Source organism: Pangasianodon hypophthalmus, chromosome 7, assembly GCF_027358585.1.
Source record: "Pangasianodon hypophthalmus isolate fPanHyp1 chromosome 7, fPanHyp1.pri, whole genome shotgun sequence".
In the NCBI taxonomy this organism is placed as follows: domain Eukaryota; kingdom Metazoa; phylum Chordata; class Actinopteri; order Siluriformes; family Pangasiidae; genus Pangasianodon; species Pangasianodon hypophthalmus.
Genome location: NC_069716.1, coordinates 23,758,656 through 23,779,814, shown reverse-complemented (window position 1 = coordinate 23,779,814; position 21,159 = coordinate 23,758,656). Strand labels below are relative to the sequence as shown.

General features: G+C 37.7%; 1 protein-coding gene across 3 annotated transcripts; it reads right to left on the bottom strand.

Annotated features, from left to right (window-relative positions):
• Positions 1 to 1,840: 1,840 nt before the first annotated feature.
• On the bottom strand, positions 1,841 to 19,901 carry LOC113529376 (plasma membrane calcium-transporting ATPase 1-like). 3 transcript variants are annotated; one of them, XM_034305912.2, is made up of 21 exons: positions 19,760 to 19,901; positions 14,182 to 14,575; positions 12,009 to 12,206; positions 11,325 to 11,582; positions 10,961 to 11,086; positions 10,449 to 10,661; positions 9,365 to 9,397; positions 8,233 to 8,382; positions 7,846 to 8,060; positions 6,979 to 7,221; positions 6,449 to 6,690; positions 5,921 to 6,158; positions 5,535 to 5,714; positions 5,159 to 5,246; positions 4,945 to 5,051; positions 4,535 to 4,726; positions 4,236 to 4,449; positions 3,833 to 4,044; positions 3,533 to 3,640; positions 3,260 to 3,448; positions 1,841 to 3,098 (listed from the first exon to the last, which is right to left on the bottom strand). In XM_034305912.2, the coding sequence occupies exons 2-21, from the start codon at positions 14,369 to 14,371 to the stop codon at positions 2,760 to 2,762; spliced, it is 3,735 nt and encodes a 1,244-aa protein (XP_034161803.2). In that variant the 5' UTR covers positions 14,372 to 14,575; positions 19,760 to 19,901; the 3' UTR covers positions 1,841 to 2,759. The 3 variants fall into 3 exon arrangements, with proteins under 3 accessions (XP_034161803.2, XP_034161804.2, XP_053091575.1); XM_034305913.2 differs by lacking the exon at positions 19,760 to 19,901 and adding an exon at positions 19,677 to 19,731; XM_053235600.1 differs by lacking the exon at positions 19,760 to 19,901 and adding an exon at positions 15,427 to 15,616.
• Positions 19,902 to 21,159: the final 1,258 nt, after the last annotated feature.

The following is a 21,159-nucleotide window of genomic DNA, read 5'->3' as shown; positions in this document are numbered from 1 at the left end:
ATGTCTCAGTAAATAAGTAAATAAAAAACATTTTTTGCGTAGCTTACACAATATCACGAGTATCTAAAGGTCAGTCTTGAGCCAGCAGTCCAAACTCCTCTGACGGTAAAATTATGAGTAAGAAAAACATTTCAAATCAGAAAAACAAATGTGTTGTACGGTTTGCTACTCTTACTATTTACACGGATAAACAAATGAGCTCAGTTACTCTACTAGTCGTGGTAGCCTATGCGAGATTTAGGAAACTGTAGTCTTTCACCCAAAATTGCAATCACCTGCTGCTACAGAATCAAGAGCATCTCCACAACAGCGCCACCTAGAGGACTCATTCAAAACAGCGGGACAAAAAGTAAAGATTTGATCAGGGTATGTCCACACTGTTTTTAAAATTACTGCAATAAATGAATACAGAGGCTCACAGCTCTGGTCCTAGAATACCCCCTGTCCTGAATATTTTAATCTTTCCCTGCTCTAATCAACTCAGAGGGCTGGTAATTAGCCAATTAGCTGAACCAGGTGAAGTGGGAGCAGAGAAAACACTAAACAGGGTGTACTTCTCTCTACGCCCTTCCATGCTCCTCTGTACCTGTCAGTCACACCGAATGAGGCCTGGCCATTTAAAGCATACCCTTTTTTCAGTTAAATTCACACTGCATAACATCACATTTCATAAAAACAGCTCTAAGTAATGTATTAAACAGCTGCACAAAATATATCTTTTAAAACATCAGCCTGATAACCTATCAAGGTGTGTATCGAATTGTCTTCCGAAGAAGAGACCGAGACCCCTTGTAACTGCTAGTGCTTGAGCTAATATTGCTAATAAACGATCAGCAATGCTTAACAATTAATTAACACCGGTGTTGCAATATTGTATCAGTTGTTGACTTTTTAACTAAATACACATTTTTTTATTGCCAAAGACACACATTACTGACACTTACAAAATGTACATTGAACCACAGTCACGGTTTACACTGCTCATGATTAGACAGTAAGTAACTGACAAATATTACAATAGAAAAAAAATCCATAAACAGATGGACCAGCATTAATTCCCAAAATAGGAATGAAACTACAGTGAAACAAATAGTATCAAAGAGCCTTTTCTAATGTTATGTGCAGCACAACAGAACATAACCTATTGCCTTTTACAATTCTCAACAGAAGCCAAGATTATCAGGTCATGATGTGAAAAACTTCTGTACTTTTGCTAAAGAAATACACAGATCATCAATTTGTTATATTCCCGAAGGGCCTGTGAGATAATTTGGTAAAACTATACAACGTGTGCTCATTTTTCAGAAGTACACAATATCTGAGAGTATCAATGAAAAGAAATTATAAAATTTCATAAACTTTTGCTTGAAGTTCCTAAATTTAAAACCCTTACATTAAGCTCGTATGTAGCGCAGCTGCTGTGATTTAGCATTGTTACGCCAAATATGTGTTTACTGTTTGCAATAAAATAACCAGGGACTGCTGAACTTAAGCCTGAGACAAAGATCAATGCAGTGATCAAAAAGGCAGGTGGTAAAGTGTTAGATGTTAAACACTTTCAATCAATTGAATATAACAGTTAATTATTAGCCTATAGTACAAAGTTTTTTTATTATTAATTTTAAAAAATTTTTTGTACTTGAATTGCATACTGTGTGATAATTCTTTCCTCTCATTTATTCCAGACTCCACTAAACTAGACCAAAATGCTGAAGGCTTAAAATAGTTCTATAAATTGGTATACTCCTTAAAAAGCTCACATACAGATACAGCAGCAACTATGTATAAACCTTATACGTATCCCAATTTCATGCAAGCTGAGATTCTCCAAATGCATGTAAACAGACCATTTTAACTATAATATAAACATCAAATTCATATCAAAGTTTTTCATAAAAAACACAGGGGGAAGTGAGCAATTTCGGTCAAATGTCAATCACTATATAACTGTCTGAAGGAAAATGTGTAAACAATAAACCTTTTATTTTCATAAATCCAGGGGATGAATATACTTAAAAACCAATCAAATGATTAACTACATTCTCAGACCAAGTACACCCACAGACAGTAAATGCTCCATTTCACTACAAGAACACCCAGTTGCCTCCTCTGTGAACTTGATTTCTTCAAATATGTTGTTGACCAACATCACCTTGTTGTTTTTAGAAAATGTCTTTTACCCAATCACATTAAACTCACACCCACCCCTAATTCTTTATTCCCTTGAAAATGCCATCCAGACACATTGGTCAGTTTACAGACAAGACAGTTACTGTCTAGCTCTGCAGTGAACACATGTAGTCGAAATTGTTTATCTGTTAAAAAAATACTTAAAAACATTGACGATATTCACTGAAACCTTAATAAGCATTCAGTAGTTTGTTAAATGTTAGTTCAGCTAAGCTCAGGACTACTTAGTTAAGCAGGCTACATATCTACCAAAACAATATATAATGAAAGTGGTGCAGCTTCAGGCTTCATTATGGATTCATGTACATTGTTAAGAACTGAAATGCAGAGCTGCAATATATCTGAGGAAAATGTTCAGGTGAGGAGTAAAAGGCACACACCCTGATTACATCAGGCAGTGATTGGTTAAATGAAATTTTCTAGTAACAACAAAGGGATTTTGATCCAGGAATGAGTGATTACTCGAAGAAATCACAGTCACTTGACCTCCTGGTTGTGTTCTTTATTGACATGGTAATAGCAGGGTTGGTATAGATGTGATCTTAACAGGGTTTCTAGCAGGAGTGAAATCACAACGATGTCTCCAGGCTGTGCATCGGACTACCAGGAGTTTGAGGGGTTGCAGTCTTTTTAAAGTCCTTGTAGTGATGAAATGTTCTGCTGTTGGCAGAATTATTGTTCTGATTAGGTGAAGATATGCGAGAAGGAATGGCTGACTGTACAAAACCGCGTTTTGTTGGTCCGTCTTCCTCAGACTCTGTTTCATCAATTAGAGGGATGGCCAGATCGGAGTCTTCGATGCGGAACTCTGGGTGACTCATGAAGTTGTGGATGGAGCTTCGCGATTCTGGAGTCTCCAAGCCTTCATAAGGGGACAAGGCTTCCCGGAAAGCATTCACCACACGGATCTGTTTAAAAACAATAAGAAGTAAAAATATAAGAAAAAAATAAAGCAAAATGTGAATTAACTATGGACTACCTACTACTGAAATATTTTGTCTACATTGGGAAAGAAAAACAAGTTGTATGTCACTGTGTTATCTTTTAGGATGGCACAGCTGTCACTTACTTGAGTCTGGATTCTGTTGAGGCCCCTGCACCAGAGGACCTGCCCTCTCCTCAATTCCATCTCAGCATGGTCGATCTCATCCAGGGCCTCCATCTCCTCCAGTTCCTCCTCTGGGATCTCTTCCTTCTGGGTACCATGCCCAGCAGTCTTCAGGAACTTCAGCCGACTTGTGGGAATGGTGGTTATCAGCTGTGGATTGGTATTGCAAAGAATGAGGACCATAAAAACCCCAAAAGAAACAAAGAGACAAAGACAAGGTGTCTTTAAGCTCACCTGGCCCCAGATAAGGCATCCAAAGCCAAGAAAGACACACCAAAGCCACTGTTCAATACTAAGTCCCACACAGCTGAAGGGCTTTCCACCAAATTGCACAATTACAATCTGCAAAAGAGAGCACTAGTGTCAAAAAAAAATTAAGGCAGGTTTATAAATTGTTATTAATTCTAGAATGAATTATGGTTATAACCTAATTTATTTGTGAAACGGGAAAAAAAATGAGAAGGAAAAGCAACCCTATTCCCTACCCTCAGTCTAACTAAATTATATTACTACAATACTGCTGTCTTACTTTACCTGGATAACAAATGTGCCAAAAACAATGGAACAGAAGATCAGGTTGTTGAAGATGCCATCAAACACATTCCTCTCGCCATGGATCTTGCGAGCATTGAACTCATTGAAGAGTTGCATCATGACAAAGGTGTTGAAGACAATTGTGTAGTGTTCTGAAGGAGGGGCATGTAAAGGAGCATTCCTGCCACTGTCAATATCAAAGATCTTCTCACCTGTTAGGGGATAAATCATAAACCAAAAGATTATCTACAGTAATCAAAAGGAAGATTCCATTTTTTGGTCTTCATTTTACTTCATGTTGCAGTTTTGCACAGGGAGTTTCAGTTTACTCTTGCTTATTAATATACACGTTTCATATCAGTAGAATGGCTACTAACAGACTAACCCAAAATGCACTTCTCACCAGCAAACAACAGAGTAAAGATGATAGTGAGTTGGTATACAGCATGACCCAGAATGTTTTTCATCATGGTTCTGGAGATGAGGGGCTTGTTGCGACCGTAGGGTTTCCTCAGCAGTAAAGCCTCAGTGGGTGGCTCGGTGGCCAGAGCCAGTGATGCAAATGTGTCCATGATTAGATTTACCCACAACATCTGGACTGCCTTTAGTGGAGAGTCCTGTGGGGGCAGGGGGAACTTTGTAAACTCTGCCATCTACATAAAAATACTACCTCCAGTAGGACTATTTTGAGGAAACACCGACCTGTGTGATACAGGCGCCAGTGAATGCCACCACTACAGCCACTACATTGACTGTCAGTTGAAATTGCAGGAATTTTGAGATGCTGTCATAGACGTTTCGCCCCCACATAACAGCTTTCACTATGCTGGTGAAGTTGTCATCTGTCAAGATAATGTCTGAGGCCTCTTTGGCCACATCTGTTCCAGCAATGCCCTAAAGAATCATGACAAATCAACATGACAAATAAAATGAGTTTTCACTGTGTCTCAACATCTATCACAGATTTTGTAGTGGTTTTTTTTTTTTATTATTCCCATTCAATTTATCATTATATTCCATTAATTCACCTTCTATTCATTCCTATTTTTTCTCTCTCTCTTTTTATTTTTTCCCTTTTTTATTTTTCCTGTTTAGCATTTTAAAATACATACCATGGCAAAGCCAACATCAGCTTTCTTCAAGGCAGGGCCATCATTTGTTCCATCTCCTGTTACAGCTACTACTTGTCTTTGCTCTACCGCAGTGCTATCAATTATACCTGCGATGATAAAATTACACAAGAGTTGCATTGCTGGATTGAGTATCTATATCTATAAATGGGATACAACTTGCAATATCAAACCATTGCTAGTTCCAAAATCTTACCTTTTACTAATGTATGCTTATCGGTTGGAGAGGATCTTGCCAGCACACGCAGTTTAGGCCAAATCTTGTCAATACGCTCTTGTTCAATCTGAAATGAGGACACATAATGACAATAAAAACATGAAAGCCATACTTTTTTTATTTTTAGATACAGTCTTTTTGGTCTGCATTGCTTGTTTCACATTTGTCAGAGTTTATGGGATAAATATCCAAATGAAGTTCTGAGTAAAGCAGCAGCATCTTATTTTATAATAATATTTTAAAATTCATAAAATATAACAATGTGACATACTCTTAAAAAAAAAAAAAAAAAAAGTCCTTTAAAGTCCTTTAAAATATCTTGATTATAGATGTATGTACATTGTTGGTAACTTGCCTCTCCTAGTTCATTGCGTATTCGCCTGTTGAATTCTTTGCCCTCAAGGCACAGGAAATCATCTCCAGGATGGAGGATACCACACTTATTGGCAATAGCGCGGGCAGTGTTAATGTTGTCCCCTGTGACCATACGTACCGTGATTCCTGCCCGCTGACATTTCTTAATGGCATCAGGGACCTGAGTCAGTCAAAGCACACATAGGTTAGAAACTAAAAACATATACATACTTATGAGGAGTCTTGTGGGTAAGATGGCCTGTTATTTTCAGTGTCTGAAATAAGATCATTTTCATCAGTCAATCAGGTCTATTTGAAATTGTATGAATATGTATCTGCGGAAGTTAGCCACAAAACCTGTAAAATGAGACTCAGGTGAGCGCTTACCTCTGGCCGTACAGGATCTTCAATTCCCACAACACAGATGCAGGTGAGGCCTGTGAGGACGTCAGCTTCATTGTCCCAGTCTGGTTCCCCCTCTGAGGCGGAAAAGTCCCTGTAGGCTAGGCAGATTGTCCTCAAACCCTCTAAAGCCATGGGCTCAATCACATTATTCAGCAGGTCATCTCGATCTCTGGGCTTGAAGACCTTGGAATCACCGCTAGCTGTTAAGATTTTACAACACCTGCAAACACAGAGCAAATGCTAGGTGAGGTGCGTATATATTGGTTTGTGTACCTTTTACTAACAGCTCAAAACTGGTGTAGATTTCTTGTTTTACAGTATATAAAGTCATTGTATGAAAACTGAGTAATATAATAATATGGAAGGCCTAGACCTCTGCAGATGCTATCACACCAAGAAGTTGTATAAGCTGCAACACCAAGTATATCAATCTTCAGTTGAATTCATCCATAGTGCTGGTACCACATTTACACTTGTTTTGAGATCACAATATCTCAAGTGCAAACCTACTTCTTCAGCAGAATTTCAGAGGCTCCTTTGCTGAACATCCGATAACTTCCATCAAAATTTTTCAGCACTGTGCTCATGGATTTTCTCACAGAGTTGAAGGTGTATACTTTGAAAAGCCTCTCTTCTGGATATTCTTTGCGGATGACTTGGTAGTCTCTGCCCAAGTCAAGCGTAAACCCCAGCAAGGCACATTCAGTTTTGTTCCCCACCTGACGAGGTAGTCCACCTTCCTTCTCAGGTGGCTACAAATACACCCACACAAACAGAAGCAGAAATTTATACAGTATCCCAGGTAACATTTTAGTTAAAATCTATTGTATTGTGAAATCTACAATCTATTGTGTATATTTCATTCAATAGTATTTAGTAGAATGGAAATAAAACAAATGGAACAACAACAAAACACAGTGATCAACTTTTTAGGTTCAAAATTAATAGATTTCAAGATAACAAATTTGCTGGAAACTAAGCTGAAAAAGCTCACAGATGCAGGCACAAGCATGCATACTGTACTAGCCATGATTTCTCACCATGATCTTAGTAGTATATGCACAGTTAACACTAATGCCAATGATGAGCAGATCCAAGATCTTGCTTTGAATGAGATCAGGTTCAGGCACCCTCCTGTAGTGTCTGTCTCCCACATAAACCTGCACCACAGTCATTCTGTTCATGGTTAATGTGCCCGTCTTATCTGAGCAGATGGCAGTGGCATTGCCCATCGTCTCACATGCATCCAAGTGTCTGACCAAGTTGTTATCTTTCATCATTTTCTGAAAGACCAAGAGAACAGTTGCAGAGCACCATAACCAAATGAAGATGTATAATCATTTCAAGTTGGCATTCAAAAATAATAATTTATTTGTGATCTAATACAAGTAAATGCATAATGCCATTTATAGAGCTACACTATATGGCCAAAGGTTTGTGGACACCTGACCATCACATCCATATGTGGGCCTTCCCCAAACTGTTGCCACAGATGTACACAATTGTATAGGATGTATATGTTTGCTGTAGCATTACTGTAGCATTATAGTTTTCCTTCCCTCAAGCCCACTGAACACCTTTGGGATGAATTGGAATGCCAGCTGTGCCCCAGGCCTCACTAATGCTCTAGTGTGACCTCACTAATGCTCTTGTGGCTGAATGGGCAAATCCCTACAGCCATGCTCCAAATTCTAGTGGAAAGCCTTCCTATTGGAGTGGAAGTCATTATAACAGCAAAGGGGGAACTACATCTGGAAAGGGATGTTCAAAAAACACATATGAGTGTTATGGTAATGTGTCCACAAACCTTTGACCATATCTAGAGTGTATCTGCTCTCTAGATATATTGTCAACACTTTCTACACATTGCATGGACAAAGTCTAAGTTCATGCTCTTGGACTCGTACTTTGACAGAGTATGCTAATGAGATGGTGACAGCGAGAGGAAGTCCCTCAGGCACAGCAACAACCAACACAGTGACTCCAATGATGAAGAACTTGACAAAGAACTGGATATAGACAGGGGTGCAGTCTTTAATCCATGGAAGCCCTTGGATGCAGAAAGTGTCCACCAAAAAGAGCACCACCAAAATAATGACTGTGATGGCTGACATGAAAAGGCCTGATGAGTAAAACACAAATGTAAGTTTTCTGATATACATGCAGCTATTCAAAAGCTAATGTGAAAAAAATAATTCTTCAGGTAAAATACAATGATCTTACAATATAAGCAGATACAAATAAATAAATAAAAATATAACTCAAATATTAAAACACCACTTAACATTTCTAACCTGCTTTTCCAATTTGCACAGCTAGTTTGGTGAGCTTCCCTTGAAGTACAGATTTTTCTTTCTTTGGCAGATTGGATTTCTTTTTCTCCTCAATCACTGTTCCATCCTCACTGCTGAGAAGCTGGCCTTCAGCACCTACTCCATCTTTATCTGCATAGCCAATACCAGCAGCAGTGATGACATCAGTACATGTACTAAGTGAGTCAAACACACAACTTGTCAAAAACGGTTAGGATTATTTTTGACAGTCAAAGTTGCCTGAGGGGATGCCATCTTTGCCTTGGTCCCACCTAGTGCTACATACTGCGTATAATTGAAGTCAGCTCATGTGTCATTTATTTCACCTTCAGCAGGTTTATTTCTTTCTATCAAGCTCATATCTGTAACATGATATATTTATGTATATTTTTACTAAATTTCTAAAGCAAATGTATTTTGTATTGTATATAATATTTAATAGCCCTTATACATTAAGCACATGAAAATCAGTACTTTTGTTCCATCAGATATGTGCAGCATGACTTTGTGAGGCTTTCTGTGGTGTCATGTGCCAATACTCTTTAATCCTGGGCGAGGGATTACTCTAACCTGGCCATGGTATATGAAGACAGTTCATATACTACCATTTTAAATTAAGTAGTTCTAAGTACATGAAACCACATTTGGCAAATACACACCTTACCAGCTATGCAGTCCTTGCATACAGTCAATTACAATACAAAATGAAAACAAGATCAATACATATTTTGTAATATACTGTGTGTGTGTGTGTGTGTGTGTGTGTATATATATACACATGTGTGTGTGTATATATACATATGTGTGTGTACTGCTACAGGCAGGGTGAGTAGGGTGAAAAATCAGTGTTGTAGCATCAGAGGCCTCAGTAAGCTCCTTGTTACTACCACTATAAAAAGGTAAATTACATGTGGCCCTTAGGTCATTGGAGCACCATATGGCTGGGACACACACAAACAGTTCAGCACAGTGAACCATGCAGCCAAGATTATAAAGGATAGCTATCAGTTTTAGCAATCGGCCCTCAGGTGTAAGCTTGCAGATACAGTAGAACTGCCTCCAGTTGGACTAACATAACAAAATCAGATGTTTTGTAAAGATGTAAAGTACTTACCCTTGTATTTGTCCGATAAATCTTGCTGTTTGTCTGTTGTAAAAAGGCACATTCACGTGAGATATTAAACACAAGACTAGATTTTGTTCAGTGATTTGTATTGGTTTTCTGCATTGTGTGGGATCATAGTTATGCATTATTGCTTGTGAAATTAGGCCACACATTTAACCCTCATTTCTTAGAACGTCAGAAACACTCAATGACAGCAAGCAGACAGAAGCTGCATGGTGGCATTTGCGGACACATACAGGGAAGAACTGTTCCCTCTGTTGGAGCAAGTCAGATCATCTTGTGTGACTATTGTTGTTGCTGAAAGCTCTCATTAAGGATCACACAGAAACATTTGGAAGACCACTGTGCGTGAGTTACACTAGACCACCAAAGGCTTGTGGACACCTGAACATCACACCCATATGTGGGTCTTCCCCAAACTGTTGCCACAAAGTTTGAAGCACACAATTGTATGGGATGTCTTTGTATGCTGCAGCATTACAATTTCCTGTCACTGGAACCGAGGGGTCTAGTCCAAACCCGTTTCAGCATGACAATGCCCTTGTGCACAAAGTGAGGTCCATGAAGTCATGGTTTGCCAAGGTTGGAGTGGTTGGAGAAATTGAGTGGCCTGCACAGAACCCTGACCTCAACCCCACTGAACACCTTTGGGATGAATTGGAACACTGACTGCACACAAGACCTTCTCGTCCAACATCACTGCCCGACCTCACTAATGCTCTTGTTGCTGAATGGGCACAAATCTCCACAGCCATGCTCCAAAGTATACTGGAAAGCCTTTCCATGAGTGGAGGTTATTATAACAGCAAAGAAGGGACTAAATCTGGAATGGGATGTTCAGTAACCACATACGGGTGGTCAGATGTCCACAAACTTTTGGCCATATAGTGTATTTATTGATGGTTATGATGAACTAAATAAACTGTTTAACTGAGTACACAGGACAATGTCTATTCACACTAGCATGTGTGAATAGAACATGCTTGGAACATTTCAAGTCCAATATCCTAGCAGCCTACTTAATAAATGTACTGAAGAATGTGAAGGTGCAAGCTTATGTCCAAAGTCTTACTTTTTTTGTCCTTTTTTTCTTTTCTCTCCTTCTTTTGCCTTTCTTTTTCTTTCTTCTTTTCTTCCTTCTTCTTTTGCTTCCTCTCCTTTTCTTCTTTTTCATCCTCTCCTTCATCATCTCCTGCACCGAGGAGGGTGAAGATGATACCAGTCTGAGAATTCAAGCCCACTGCGGTGACCAACATCCTTCCTGATCCCTCCATAACATGAGTACCTGAAGCAATAAGACAGCAGTTACAAAAAAATTAAAGATAACATGTATTTAATGGTTTGGAACATTTTCTTCCAAGTTATCAGATAATGAGCCAAATAACATCCACATATATTCTGATATTCATGTACACCTGTTGTGAATCGGACATTTATTCAGGTATGTACTATTTAAAAAGTATTATTGTCTTTCCAGTTGTATTACTGGAAATGCCCTTCTTTCATTTCTTACATTTTGTAATTAAGTAAATGTTTCTGATCAATTAGAAGAAAGAAAATGGCTAAATTCTAAGGATGAAAAACCTGAGAGTAGCATGGGATCTTTGTCCAGTGCCTTTCTGACATGGTCCGACTCTCCTGTGAGAGAGCTCTCGTCAATTTTAAGATCATTTCCTTGGATTAGAACGCCATCAGCGGGAAGGAGGTCACCTGAAGGCACACAGCACAGGCCAGATGGTCAGGCCTCAGACAAAACATACAGAAGCTTTACTTAACAAACCAAAATAAAAGCTTTCAATCAGCCAAAACAGAAGGAGGGGCAAGAGAGGCAAGACAAACTGGGCTTGCTTTGATGAATAAATAACAAAAACGCTTTTTTCACTTGCTGTCACTTTGTAACATAAAGAAAACGTCACTGAGGTGCAATACTGAAGGAGAGGCATTTTACCATATTTTACTTGAGCGATGTCTCCAACGACAATCTCAACCACAGGAATCTGAATGACTTGGCCTCCTCGTACCACTGTGAACTTTTGCTCCTGTTCAATGCGATTCTGCAAGCCACGAAACTGCTTTTCTTTGCTCCAGTCATTAAAGGCAGTGACGAGCACCACGCAGATGACAGATAAAAGGATGGCAGCACCCTCTATCCATCCTGTCTCTGCTTCGCTGTCATCCTCCACTCCTCCTGCAGCTCTTCCACAGTCTAACAGAGAAAACACAGTCAGTCCAGAGCACAGCTGCAAAGCATGCAAATTTCTATTTAATGAGTAACATCACAATGCACTTCTATACAACAACACATGAAAATTCACAGGTTTTCATGAGTGTCTAAAATGTAAATAGACTGGGCTATAACTGAAACAATACACTTGATTCAGATACGGACTGTTTTAAAAATCATTATACTCTTAAAAAAATATATTTGTATTGTCTGAAAGACAAGACTAGCAGAATGTGAATATAATGTGAGGTAATATCTTTAGAGCAGAATAACAATAGAATAACACTGATAGGCCAAAAGCTAAACCTTTAAATGTCAAACCTTTAAAACCTTATGTTCTTCTATTATGTGCTGGTAATTAATGCAGTGATATAGTTCTGATGTGCTTAAAATGCCTAATGCACTCACTTTCTCTTTCAGCATTTGGAGGTCTATAGAAGGAAAGGCCTAAGGATATCATGGCTGCAACTTCCAGAATAATTAGTGTCACATCTTGCAGTGCTTCCCACACTAACTGGAGGAATGTTTTTGGCTTTTTCGGCGGTATGAAATTTTTTCCAAATTCTTCTTTTCTTCTTGCAAGGTCATCAGCATTTAGGCTTAGCCCTAAAAATGAGAAGAAAGAAATGTCATTTAAATCAACCAAAAACTTTCACAATCTATTTTTGTAATAGAATTTAATATAATACAACAAGAAACACATTGGTTTATTACAGTGCAAAAACTTTATGTGCAAGATGATCAGTATCATTTTCAGCTGTATTTCACCCCAAGGCAAACAGAAAGCTCACAAAAAAGATCAGGCACTGAATTTTATTGATTGAATTTTAAATGCACTAATATGAGAGCTGTACAAATTTTGAAAACTGACTAGTTTCAGTCACATGCATTGACAATCCCAGGCCCTGAAACTGCAAGACTTGGCAGAGGAATTAGCTTAAATATAGGTCCAACGCAAAAACATGATTCTTGGCTAAACAGCAAAGCCTACAGGGTGTGACGGTCAATAAGATCATTTCCAAGTAAACAAGACCCAGAAGATCATCTCATTTTTCTGCAACTAGTACTCATTCTATTTAAACAAATATTTGATAAATCCATTTATGTACAGTACTTCCCCTGTACTTTAATATAACATGCTGACAAGGGCAAAAGCAAAACAGGAGAAGCATGTAGCGGTCTGGGAGATTAGTTAGAAACGGAGCACTGAGGATTTTGCTATGTGATTTACACTGAGTGGGATTACATGCAGAAGATCGATCTGCTCCCACCTGTCACCAGCATGCTATGGCACAAAGCAGGACAATGTGACAGCTCACAGGATAAACACCAATGTCAGGCAGGTCTGCTGTCACAATGCTCACCCAGAATAAAGGGCAATTATCATGTGCAAAATAAGAATAATATTAAACATGGAGTCAATTTAAATTTCTACAAATCTGAAAAATAAAGCAGATATCAAAGCAGCATACTTATTATTATATATTATTATTCCTTCATTCTAATAAATTTAAAGGTTTGGAGTTATATTTGGGTAGATTCCTATCTAAACATTCAAACTCAGTTCATAAATTTTATATATGTGAAAGGGTAATAATGTGACCGAGCAATTTAAGCTTTAAAGTAAGATTGTGTCATCCATGTTTTGCTTTGTGTGTACACTTCTCTAAATGTTCACTGGCCCTGAGCAAATCATCAAAATGTCAGCAGCAACATTTCCAACATAGTGACAGATCTGGGTTAACAATTCACGTCACAGCAACAACATCCACATTAGTGTGTCGCATGGAGCTGAATTAACAAACTGCTCTAGTACTCTGATTATAAAGGCGAGAGTGCATAACTAAATTTAAACCAAATATTCTGCATTTGTCTTACTCATTGTTTCTACAAGCCACCCTATAAGACTACTATATTTTATTTATAGAAGTATCTTTTCATCCAGCAATGCCACCAGTACAAGTTACATTTTTCGAGCCAAGCAGTTCTTCCATGTGCCTGAACATGAATGGCAGCGATTGCTAACCACCACACATCACTAAGCATGGATAGAAATTGCTGAGTTAATTTGGCCTGAAATAACTGCCTTGGATAGTAAATGGCAGATATCAGTAGATCTTAGGGAGTATTTTAGAAATTGCTACAAACTGCTACTTTATAGGCAGCAGTTAAATCAGATTTCACAAAGTATGTGAAAGCAAATAGATATAGTAATTTAAAATAACTCAAGGACTCTTACTGAGTTAGAAAACATTTAATAAGTTTAACTGCTTCCTAATTTAATCAGTGCTAAGCAGAAAACCACAAGTGAGTTCTCAATATTATCTTGATTAAAGAAGGAAAGCCCGCTGCAAAGTTCTTCTACACCACAAACAGTCCTTACAGAAACAGTGCAGAGCTACAAAGGGTCTCCCTCAGCTGCTCAAGTATCAGATCAGCATGGGACATGTGACCTAAACCTCCTACTGCATTGACACTAATGAAGAAAACTTTCTGATGCACTGAAAAGTAGTGAAGCACCAATAGTAACCAATGCTTCAGCACACCTGATTAACTGAATACAAAAATAGTTTATAGTTACCATCTGTGGGTGATGATTTTAACCTGGAGCAGAGTCCTTGGACGTCTCCATACCACTCCTGGATTCTTTGTAATCCTTCAGTGCCTCTGAGGTCCATGAGTGACCGAAGCTCTTGGAGCGTGCAGCCAAAATCAGCATCATGGTTGGCATCTGCCTTGTACTTAGAACCACGGCGAGAATTTCGGGCCATGTCTCCTCTGAAGCACACCAAGTATTCAGTGGTAAAACCCAGAATTTCCCATAAACCACTACTGACTCAGGGGAGCAGAAAACAAGTTCCCAAAACTAGAAGCATGTAAACAGCTACATCCATTTGATGCAACTCTGTTTTTTCATCTTGAATTAATAAAGGCCATTTTAGATATAGGTTGTTTAGATCCACTCTGCGCTACATCTGAAAGAGAGGAAAAGAATCATTATTGGTGTCTTACAGTTATGATAAAATCAGGACTATTTCAGAGACCTGGCTAAGATCTGACAAAGATCTAAACTAAAAGATCTGCAAGATCTTAAGTCAGTGTCATTTTAAATTCTACTACACAGTCACTAAAACTCGAATAATGAAATCTGACAGCTGGTAAACGTCCTTGAGCACTGTTCAGACCCAGTGACAGGTCACAGTTCTTCTGTCATAAATGCCAAAGCAGATGACTCTACGATTAATCAGTGAGGGAATCATACCAACAGTATGTCACCTATCTTCATGGGAGACATGAACAAGCGTGTGAAGTGACAGATTGCTTTTCCATCAGTGCTTCAGAGGCAAGATCTGCCGAGACCATTTAAGACTGAAGGGATAAATTTAGTTCTGTTACATAAAACAGGACTCTGTTCTATAAATGATCAGCTTTAGGCAATACATGCAAAATAGATTCACAGGCAAAGTTCAACTTTAAAGTAAGTGCAAGAAAATATGTGAAAGGTCTAATAAGCAAAAACTGATGATATCTAAAGTCAACATGAAAGTCACTTTCATCAATGTGTTGTTGTAAAGTAATGTGTGAAAAAATACGATCTGGAGAAAAGATTATGATACACTCCTCGTATAATAGAGTGCTGAGGTTAAGAAGGGCACTACTGCTACAGAATAGCTTCACCTACATCACAGCATTCATAACATAATAAAAGACTACATGATCCACAATCACTTACCAAATGAAACTACTATTTTGGACATGTACTAGGTAACCAAACAGGAGTTTGCCTCTTAAAAGACAAATGATGTTTGGTCCACTCTGTACTCACATATCAGCTTCAAATCCATTCCTGAAGCAACGACAAGAAAAGATAGCAGCTAAGCCGTGAGCAGCTCCTAACACCTCTGAAGACAAGCCTTTGTTTCTAAAAGCCGAGTGATTAGCACCTCACATGAGAAGAGTGAAACACCATGCATACACCCAAGATATTTTCCATTCCTTTAATGAAAATCATTTGACCTTCAGCATGCCGTCTTGAGCAGCACAGTGTTCATCAAAGGAAGAGGCTCGCTAAATGATTACCGAGGAAAGCCTCTTGGTTAATCTAATTAGGCAATCTGTGGCTGTAGTGAGTTGCAGAACTACAGTCAACACAGCAGGTGAGTTGCAGAGTATAACATGGAATACATAATTTATACTCTTATACTTGCATGCAGACACTTGGTCATAGTGTTCATTTGCTCAAGGATGAGTTACGTTGGAGTAGCCAGGCAACTGCTTACAGCACATGAGTTTCCACTCCATGCACAATTTTTTTTTGCTTGAGGTATTACTGAGAAGTGTGAATAGACATTTTGTAATATATTTTACAGGTTACTGATTAAACAGAAAATGTAATTGATAGAAATATGAAAGAAATTAGAACAGAGGCCGTGGCCTAATTAATTAAATTAAGAGGTAATTAGAAGACGGTAATAAAAATTGAATATATAAATAAAAACTATATAAATAAAGATAATTGCGTAAAGATGAATAAATAAATATTACAGCCATTATAATATTAATTTAAAAAAGCCAGAAATATTTCTTCTTACAAATAAAAATCAATATTTACTGAGATCAATATATAAATGTTTATAGATTTTGAATAGATTCAAGCTTTTTTTTTCCCTTAAATAATAGCCATGACATAGAGCTTTCCATAATGTCATTCCTGCGAACACTCAAATGTTCACTTGCTCTGAACAAATAATCAAAATGTCAGAAGTGGAAAAAATGTGCAACAGAGTGACAGCTCTGGGTTAACAAGTCTCCTGCATGCCACAACAGTGGAATATCAACATTAGAGCATCTCTCGGGGCAGAATGGACAAACTGAGTTCGAGGGCAGTTCAAGGGCAAGATGGCATAAACTAATGCCGAGATCAATGATGGTGATTAGTAAAATCATGAGTTACTCAACATACAAAATGCAGAGGCAATCAGCTCTGACCTCTAATGTAGCTGTTGAAATCAGCCACTGTCTCACAGTCTATTATTCTACGAACTGTTCCACACTGTGGACTGTAACCATCTTAATGAGTGGGCACAAAGAATGCAAGTGGTACAAACACAAATGACCCATACGTAATAATGTTTCATTTTGCTGACTCAGAAAACAAGACAGAGCAAACCGGAAAGAGCATTGATGGAGCCGTGCTGTCTGAAGATAAAAATAACAATATGTCTGAAGCTTAGAAGGTCAAGATGCTTCTCACTTCATATCAGTCATCTTAAAGAAGTAGGTTTAACTCATATCAACATTGATACCAATTTCACATCAAAAATCAATACATCCACACAAAAGACACTTTTGTGATATTGTTAAACTACAGGTCAATAATCTCTAGATGAAATAGATATGATGTAATCACAAAATGAGCAGGGTATTTTTGGTCACATTGAGCCAAATAGGTTAGAAATATGTTTGCTGAATTATTTCCAAATAAGACATATTATTAAACTTGCAGTTGTGGTTCAGCAATTACTATATTAATGCAACAGATGCCACCTCCCAACACACAAGTGATTCTTGGCACTTGGTACCTGCTGCACACTATAGTTTAAAATGACCCACCTGTGTTGCAAGTATGTTGCACTTGACAAGCATAAAGCGTAATTGGCCCAGGTTTGAACACAGACATAACATTTACACAGTAAAATCCCCAGTGTGAAATCAACTCTTACAGTGCTCATGTGCCCTGACAGTGTCTGTTAATTAAGCACTGGTAACTTTTGCTGAAGTAGACCTCTTCACCACAGTTAGTAAATCAATCCAAGTAAATCAAATAGTTAGCAAAAGTAAGAAATGCATGAGAATTTTTTTAACCATCAAGTTCTGTATACCTCTGGTGTTAAGCGTAACATTTCATGCATGTACACTATATGTCAAAATGTTTGTTGACACCTTACCATCACTCCCATATGTGGGTCTTCCCCAAACTGCTGCCACAAAGTTGGAAGCACACAATTGTATAGAATGTCTTTGTATGCTTGTATGTAGCATTACAATTTCCCTTTACTAGAACTAAGACACCAAAACCTGTTCCAGCATGACAATGCCCCGTGCACAAAGCGAGCTCCATGAAGACATGGTTTGCCAAGGTTGGAGTGGAAGAACTCGAGTGGCCTGCACAGAGTCCTGACCTCAACACCACTGAACACCTTTGGGATGAACTGGAACGCTGACTGCACCCCAGGCCTCCTTGGCCTGATATCAGTGCCCAAACTCACTGACACTCTTGTGACTGTATTGGCAAATCAACACTGCCACAATCCAAAATCTAGTGGAAAGCCTTCTCAGAAGAGTGGAGCTTATTATAACAGCAAAAAGAGGGCTAAATCTGAAATGGGATGCTCAACAAGCACATATGGGTATGTTGGTCAGGTGTCAAAACCTTTGGCCATATAGTGTGTCTACTATGTAACTACATTACATCATTTTCTTTAATTTAATGTAAAAATGAATGAATTTGGCTCTTTAAGTGAATTTAAGTGAAACATCAATAATGAAACACGAATATCAGATTTAAAAAATGGTGTTACAGACATAAATTGAACCATAATCTACAGCATCAATAGGCACTAACAGATCAAATGAATATTAAAAGAAAGTCACAAATACTTAAGACTTTACTTAGTCTTGTCATGCCAATCATTTTTCAAATTTTCAAATAAATCGCATCTACAACATGCCTTTTCTTTCAAAACAGTAATACAAATAATGGAACACCGCAGAAAAATGTGTGAAATTTATTTCACTGTTTTTGTCCACTCACAAAACTTTGAAAAAGGCTCTAGGCCCTGCCCAGTTCAAAATCATATCATATCCCTAACAACAGTATATCCCTGATATAGTATCTCAATTTTGAATCTCAATTTTTTTTTTTTTTAGAAACCCCACTAACCAGAGTGAAAACACACTAAACCCATTGTATTTTTAAAATCATTTTTCCTTCAAATTCAGTTTTTCCCCCTTATATTCAAAACCAAGAATTTGTGTTTGTAGATAACCTGCATTCATGACATTTTACATGTTCGTTCCTATCCCTGATTACATTATTTTTGGGTTTATGGCCTAAAAACTTTTAACAGTGCATGAAATTTTCTTAAAGAATTTATAAACAATAAATAACTTAATTTCCAACAAACTTTGGAAAGAGTTTGTAGTCTGTAGTCTGTCTTTGTTTGCACAAGCCTTTTTTTGCACAAATGAATGTTCCAATACAAATATAAATACCTGCAACAATATGAATAATCAATTGGCAAAGACTGATTGTGTTCATAGTTTAAAAAAAATAATAAACTATCCTGTTCACCTCTAGTGTCTAGTATTAAAAAATGAGGGGCTGTGACATAAGGGCAACTGCAACATATGTACACTTTGTCTGTACACGTGTATTATGGGAAAATACAGACTAGATCTCTTTTTGATCCTGATTTTGTTGATAGACAAATATCATTGTGTTTGGACTCATGCAGTTATTAATGTGCAAACACAATGATATTTCATATCATACAGAGTACAGATATAATCCTTTTTTGCATTACCACATAAAAAAGTGTAGATGGAAACACCTTACTGTCTGTGTAATATTTCTTTCATTTGTATATCAACAAAATCAGGATCAAAAAGAGATCTAGTCTGTGTTTTCCCATAATACACGTGTACAGACAAAGTGTACATTTGTTGCAATGTAATGATATAAATAATGAAATAATGATATAAATATCTGCCTGGATATAGACTGGCTCCTGGAAGCTGAGAACAGGTGCGCCATTAGATCAGGATACCCGGTTAAAGCTGGTGGAAATCGCCTCTCTCTGATATATTAACAGCAGCTGTATCCAGCACTCACATTTTTTTCCCTCTCCTGGCTCTAACAAAGACCTGAACTTAAACTTGTAGGCTAAGCAATGCGATCCAAAAAGAATTTAATTGTGCAAATGTGCATTTATAAGACATGATTATCACTTATATGTAGAGGACAAACAGGATGCGCACACCGTTATTACAGTCATGACCAAACAGTACCACTACCTTTATGTGCAAAAGGATGAAACAATATCTGTCTGTCTGTCCTTAAAAAAAACTAATCCCCAAACAATGACATTTGTACTTACTTTCAGCAGTGAAGAGTCTGCCACATCTCATCACTCACCGACCTGGAGGTTCTACAACTCTATCTGGAAAGCCCCGCCCACCGCTCTCCGCTCCGCCAGTGCTTACGTCATGAGGAATTGTACTTGGATTCTGATTGGCTGACACGCTCGTTCCAGGTACAGGTGTCTCCCGCAGCTACAGCTAATTGCATCAAACACGTAAAGCATAATAGATACCAAAGCTAATTTGTACAATTTTTTTTTCAGACTAGTTAAAGCAAACTGTGCTATCTCATTGGCCCAGGCCATCTCTTAAAATTTGATTAAATCAACTTTAGCATTTACAATTATTTTGATTTATAATTATTTTTAAATACCAAAAACATTAGGCTAATTATGGAACACGCACACCCCAAAAAAATTCTAACACAAAAGCCAAAAGCCCATGCTTTTTCCATGCTTAGGGATCCTACTGATCATTAGCGATGGCATGTGTGTGTGCAGTGGGAGCATAAATAAGAGATGCAGGACATGTGAATTCCAGTAACATGACCTTTTTTATTCTAGATTTGCAAAATCAATTTGCAAATAAAAATTCACCAAAAAATGACTGAATTAAAATATCTGGAATTTGAATATTCTTCTAAAAATATGTATTGATTAGAGACAATGAACAAAGCAAGTGATTGTTGATATGATAATTTTTGTGGGGAAAAAACAAATAGGTAAATTTGCCTCAAACAGGACTGCCAACTGAGAAGGAGGGTACTAATATTAGCTATAAAATAAAAAAAAACAAGATTTTTGCCTGGTCTCTTATCCACCATCAGACACCACATCACAATACTAACCTACCACATGGTAGTATTAATCTCCATCATTTTCATGCAATTCTTGGAAGACATTGCTTATTATACTGAACTGCACAGAGGAAACCGAGGGATGACATGCACAGCTCCAAAGCCCTTTCAGATCTGAGCTTGTGGGCTATAAAAGGAAATGTGGTGAATCATAATCACAGGACTGTTTGTTTAGGACTGCTGATATCAAAGTTCATATCTGGTCTAACATATCAGGGTAATCCCAAAATCTTCTTATGTGCACATCATACAATACAAATGAGCCTAGTGTTTTCCATGCATCGAGAATAGAAGCTAATTATGGGGGTTTCATATTTATTTTTAATATATGTGATTATATATATGTAAATCTCTATTGTTTTCTAATAGTAACTCTATATGACTAGACCATGCAAAGGCATTTCTTTAGAAATGTCCTTTTTTTTATTTACAGCATTTTTTTTTTATGTATTTCTCTGTCCAGTCTGGATTTTTAAAAATATTTTGTAATAGCTACTATAAATCAAATGAATATGATTCTGGAAATATATTCATTTGATTTATAGTGCACAATATAAACAT

Coding starts and splice junctions, on each gene's coding strand:
- LOC113529376 (XM_034305912.2), bottom strand. CDS start 14,371: ATGGCCCGAAATTCTCGCCGTGGTTCTAAGTACAAGGCAGATGCCAAC. Junction 10,662..10,960: donor AGATCCCATGCTACTCTCAG/GTTTTTCATCCT, acceptor TTATTGCTTCAG/GTACTCATGTTATGGAGGGA. Junction 4,450..4,534: donor CTGGCGCCTGTATCACACAG/GTCGGTGTTTCC, acceptor CTGCCCCCACAG/GACTCTCCACTAAAGGCAGT.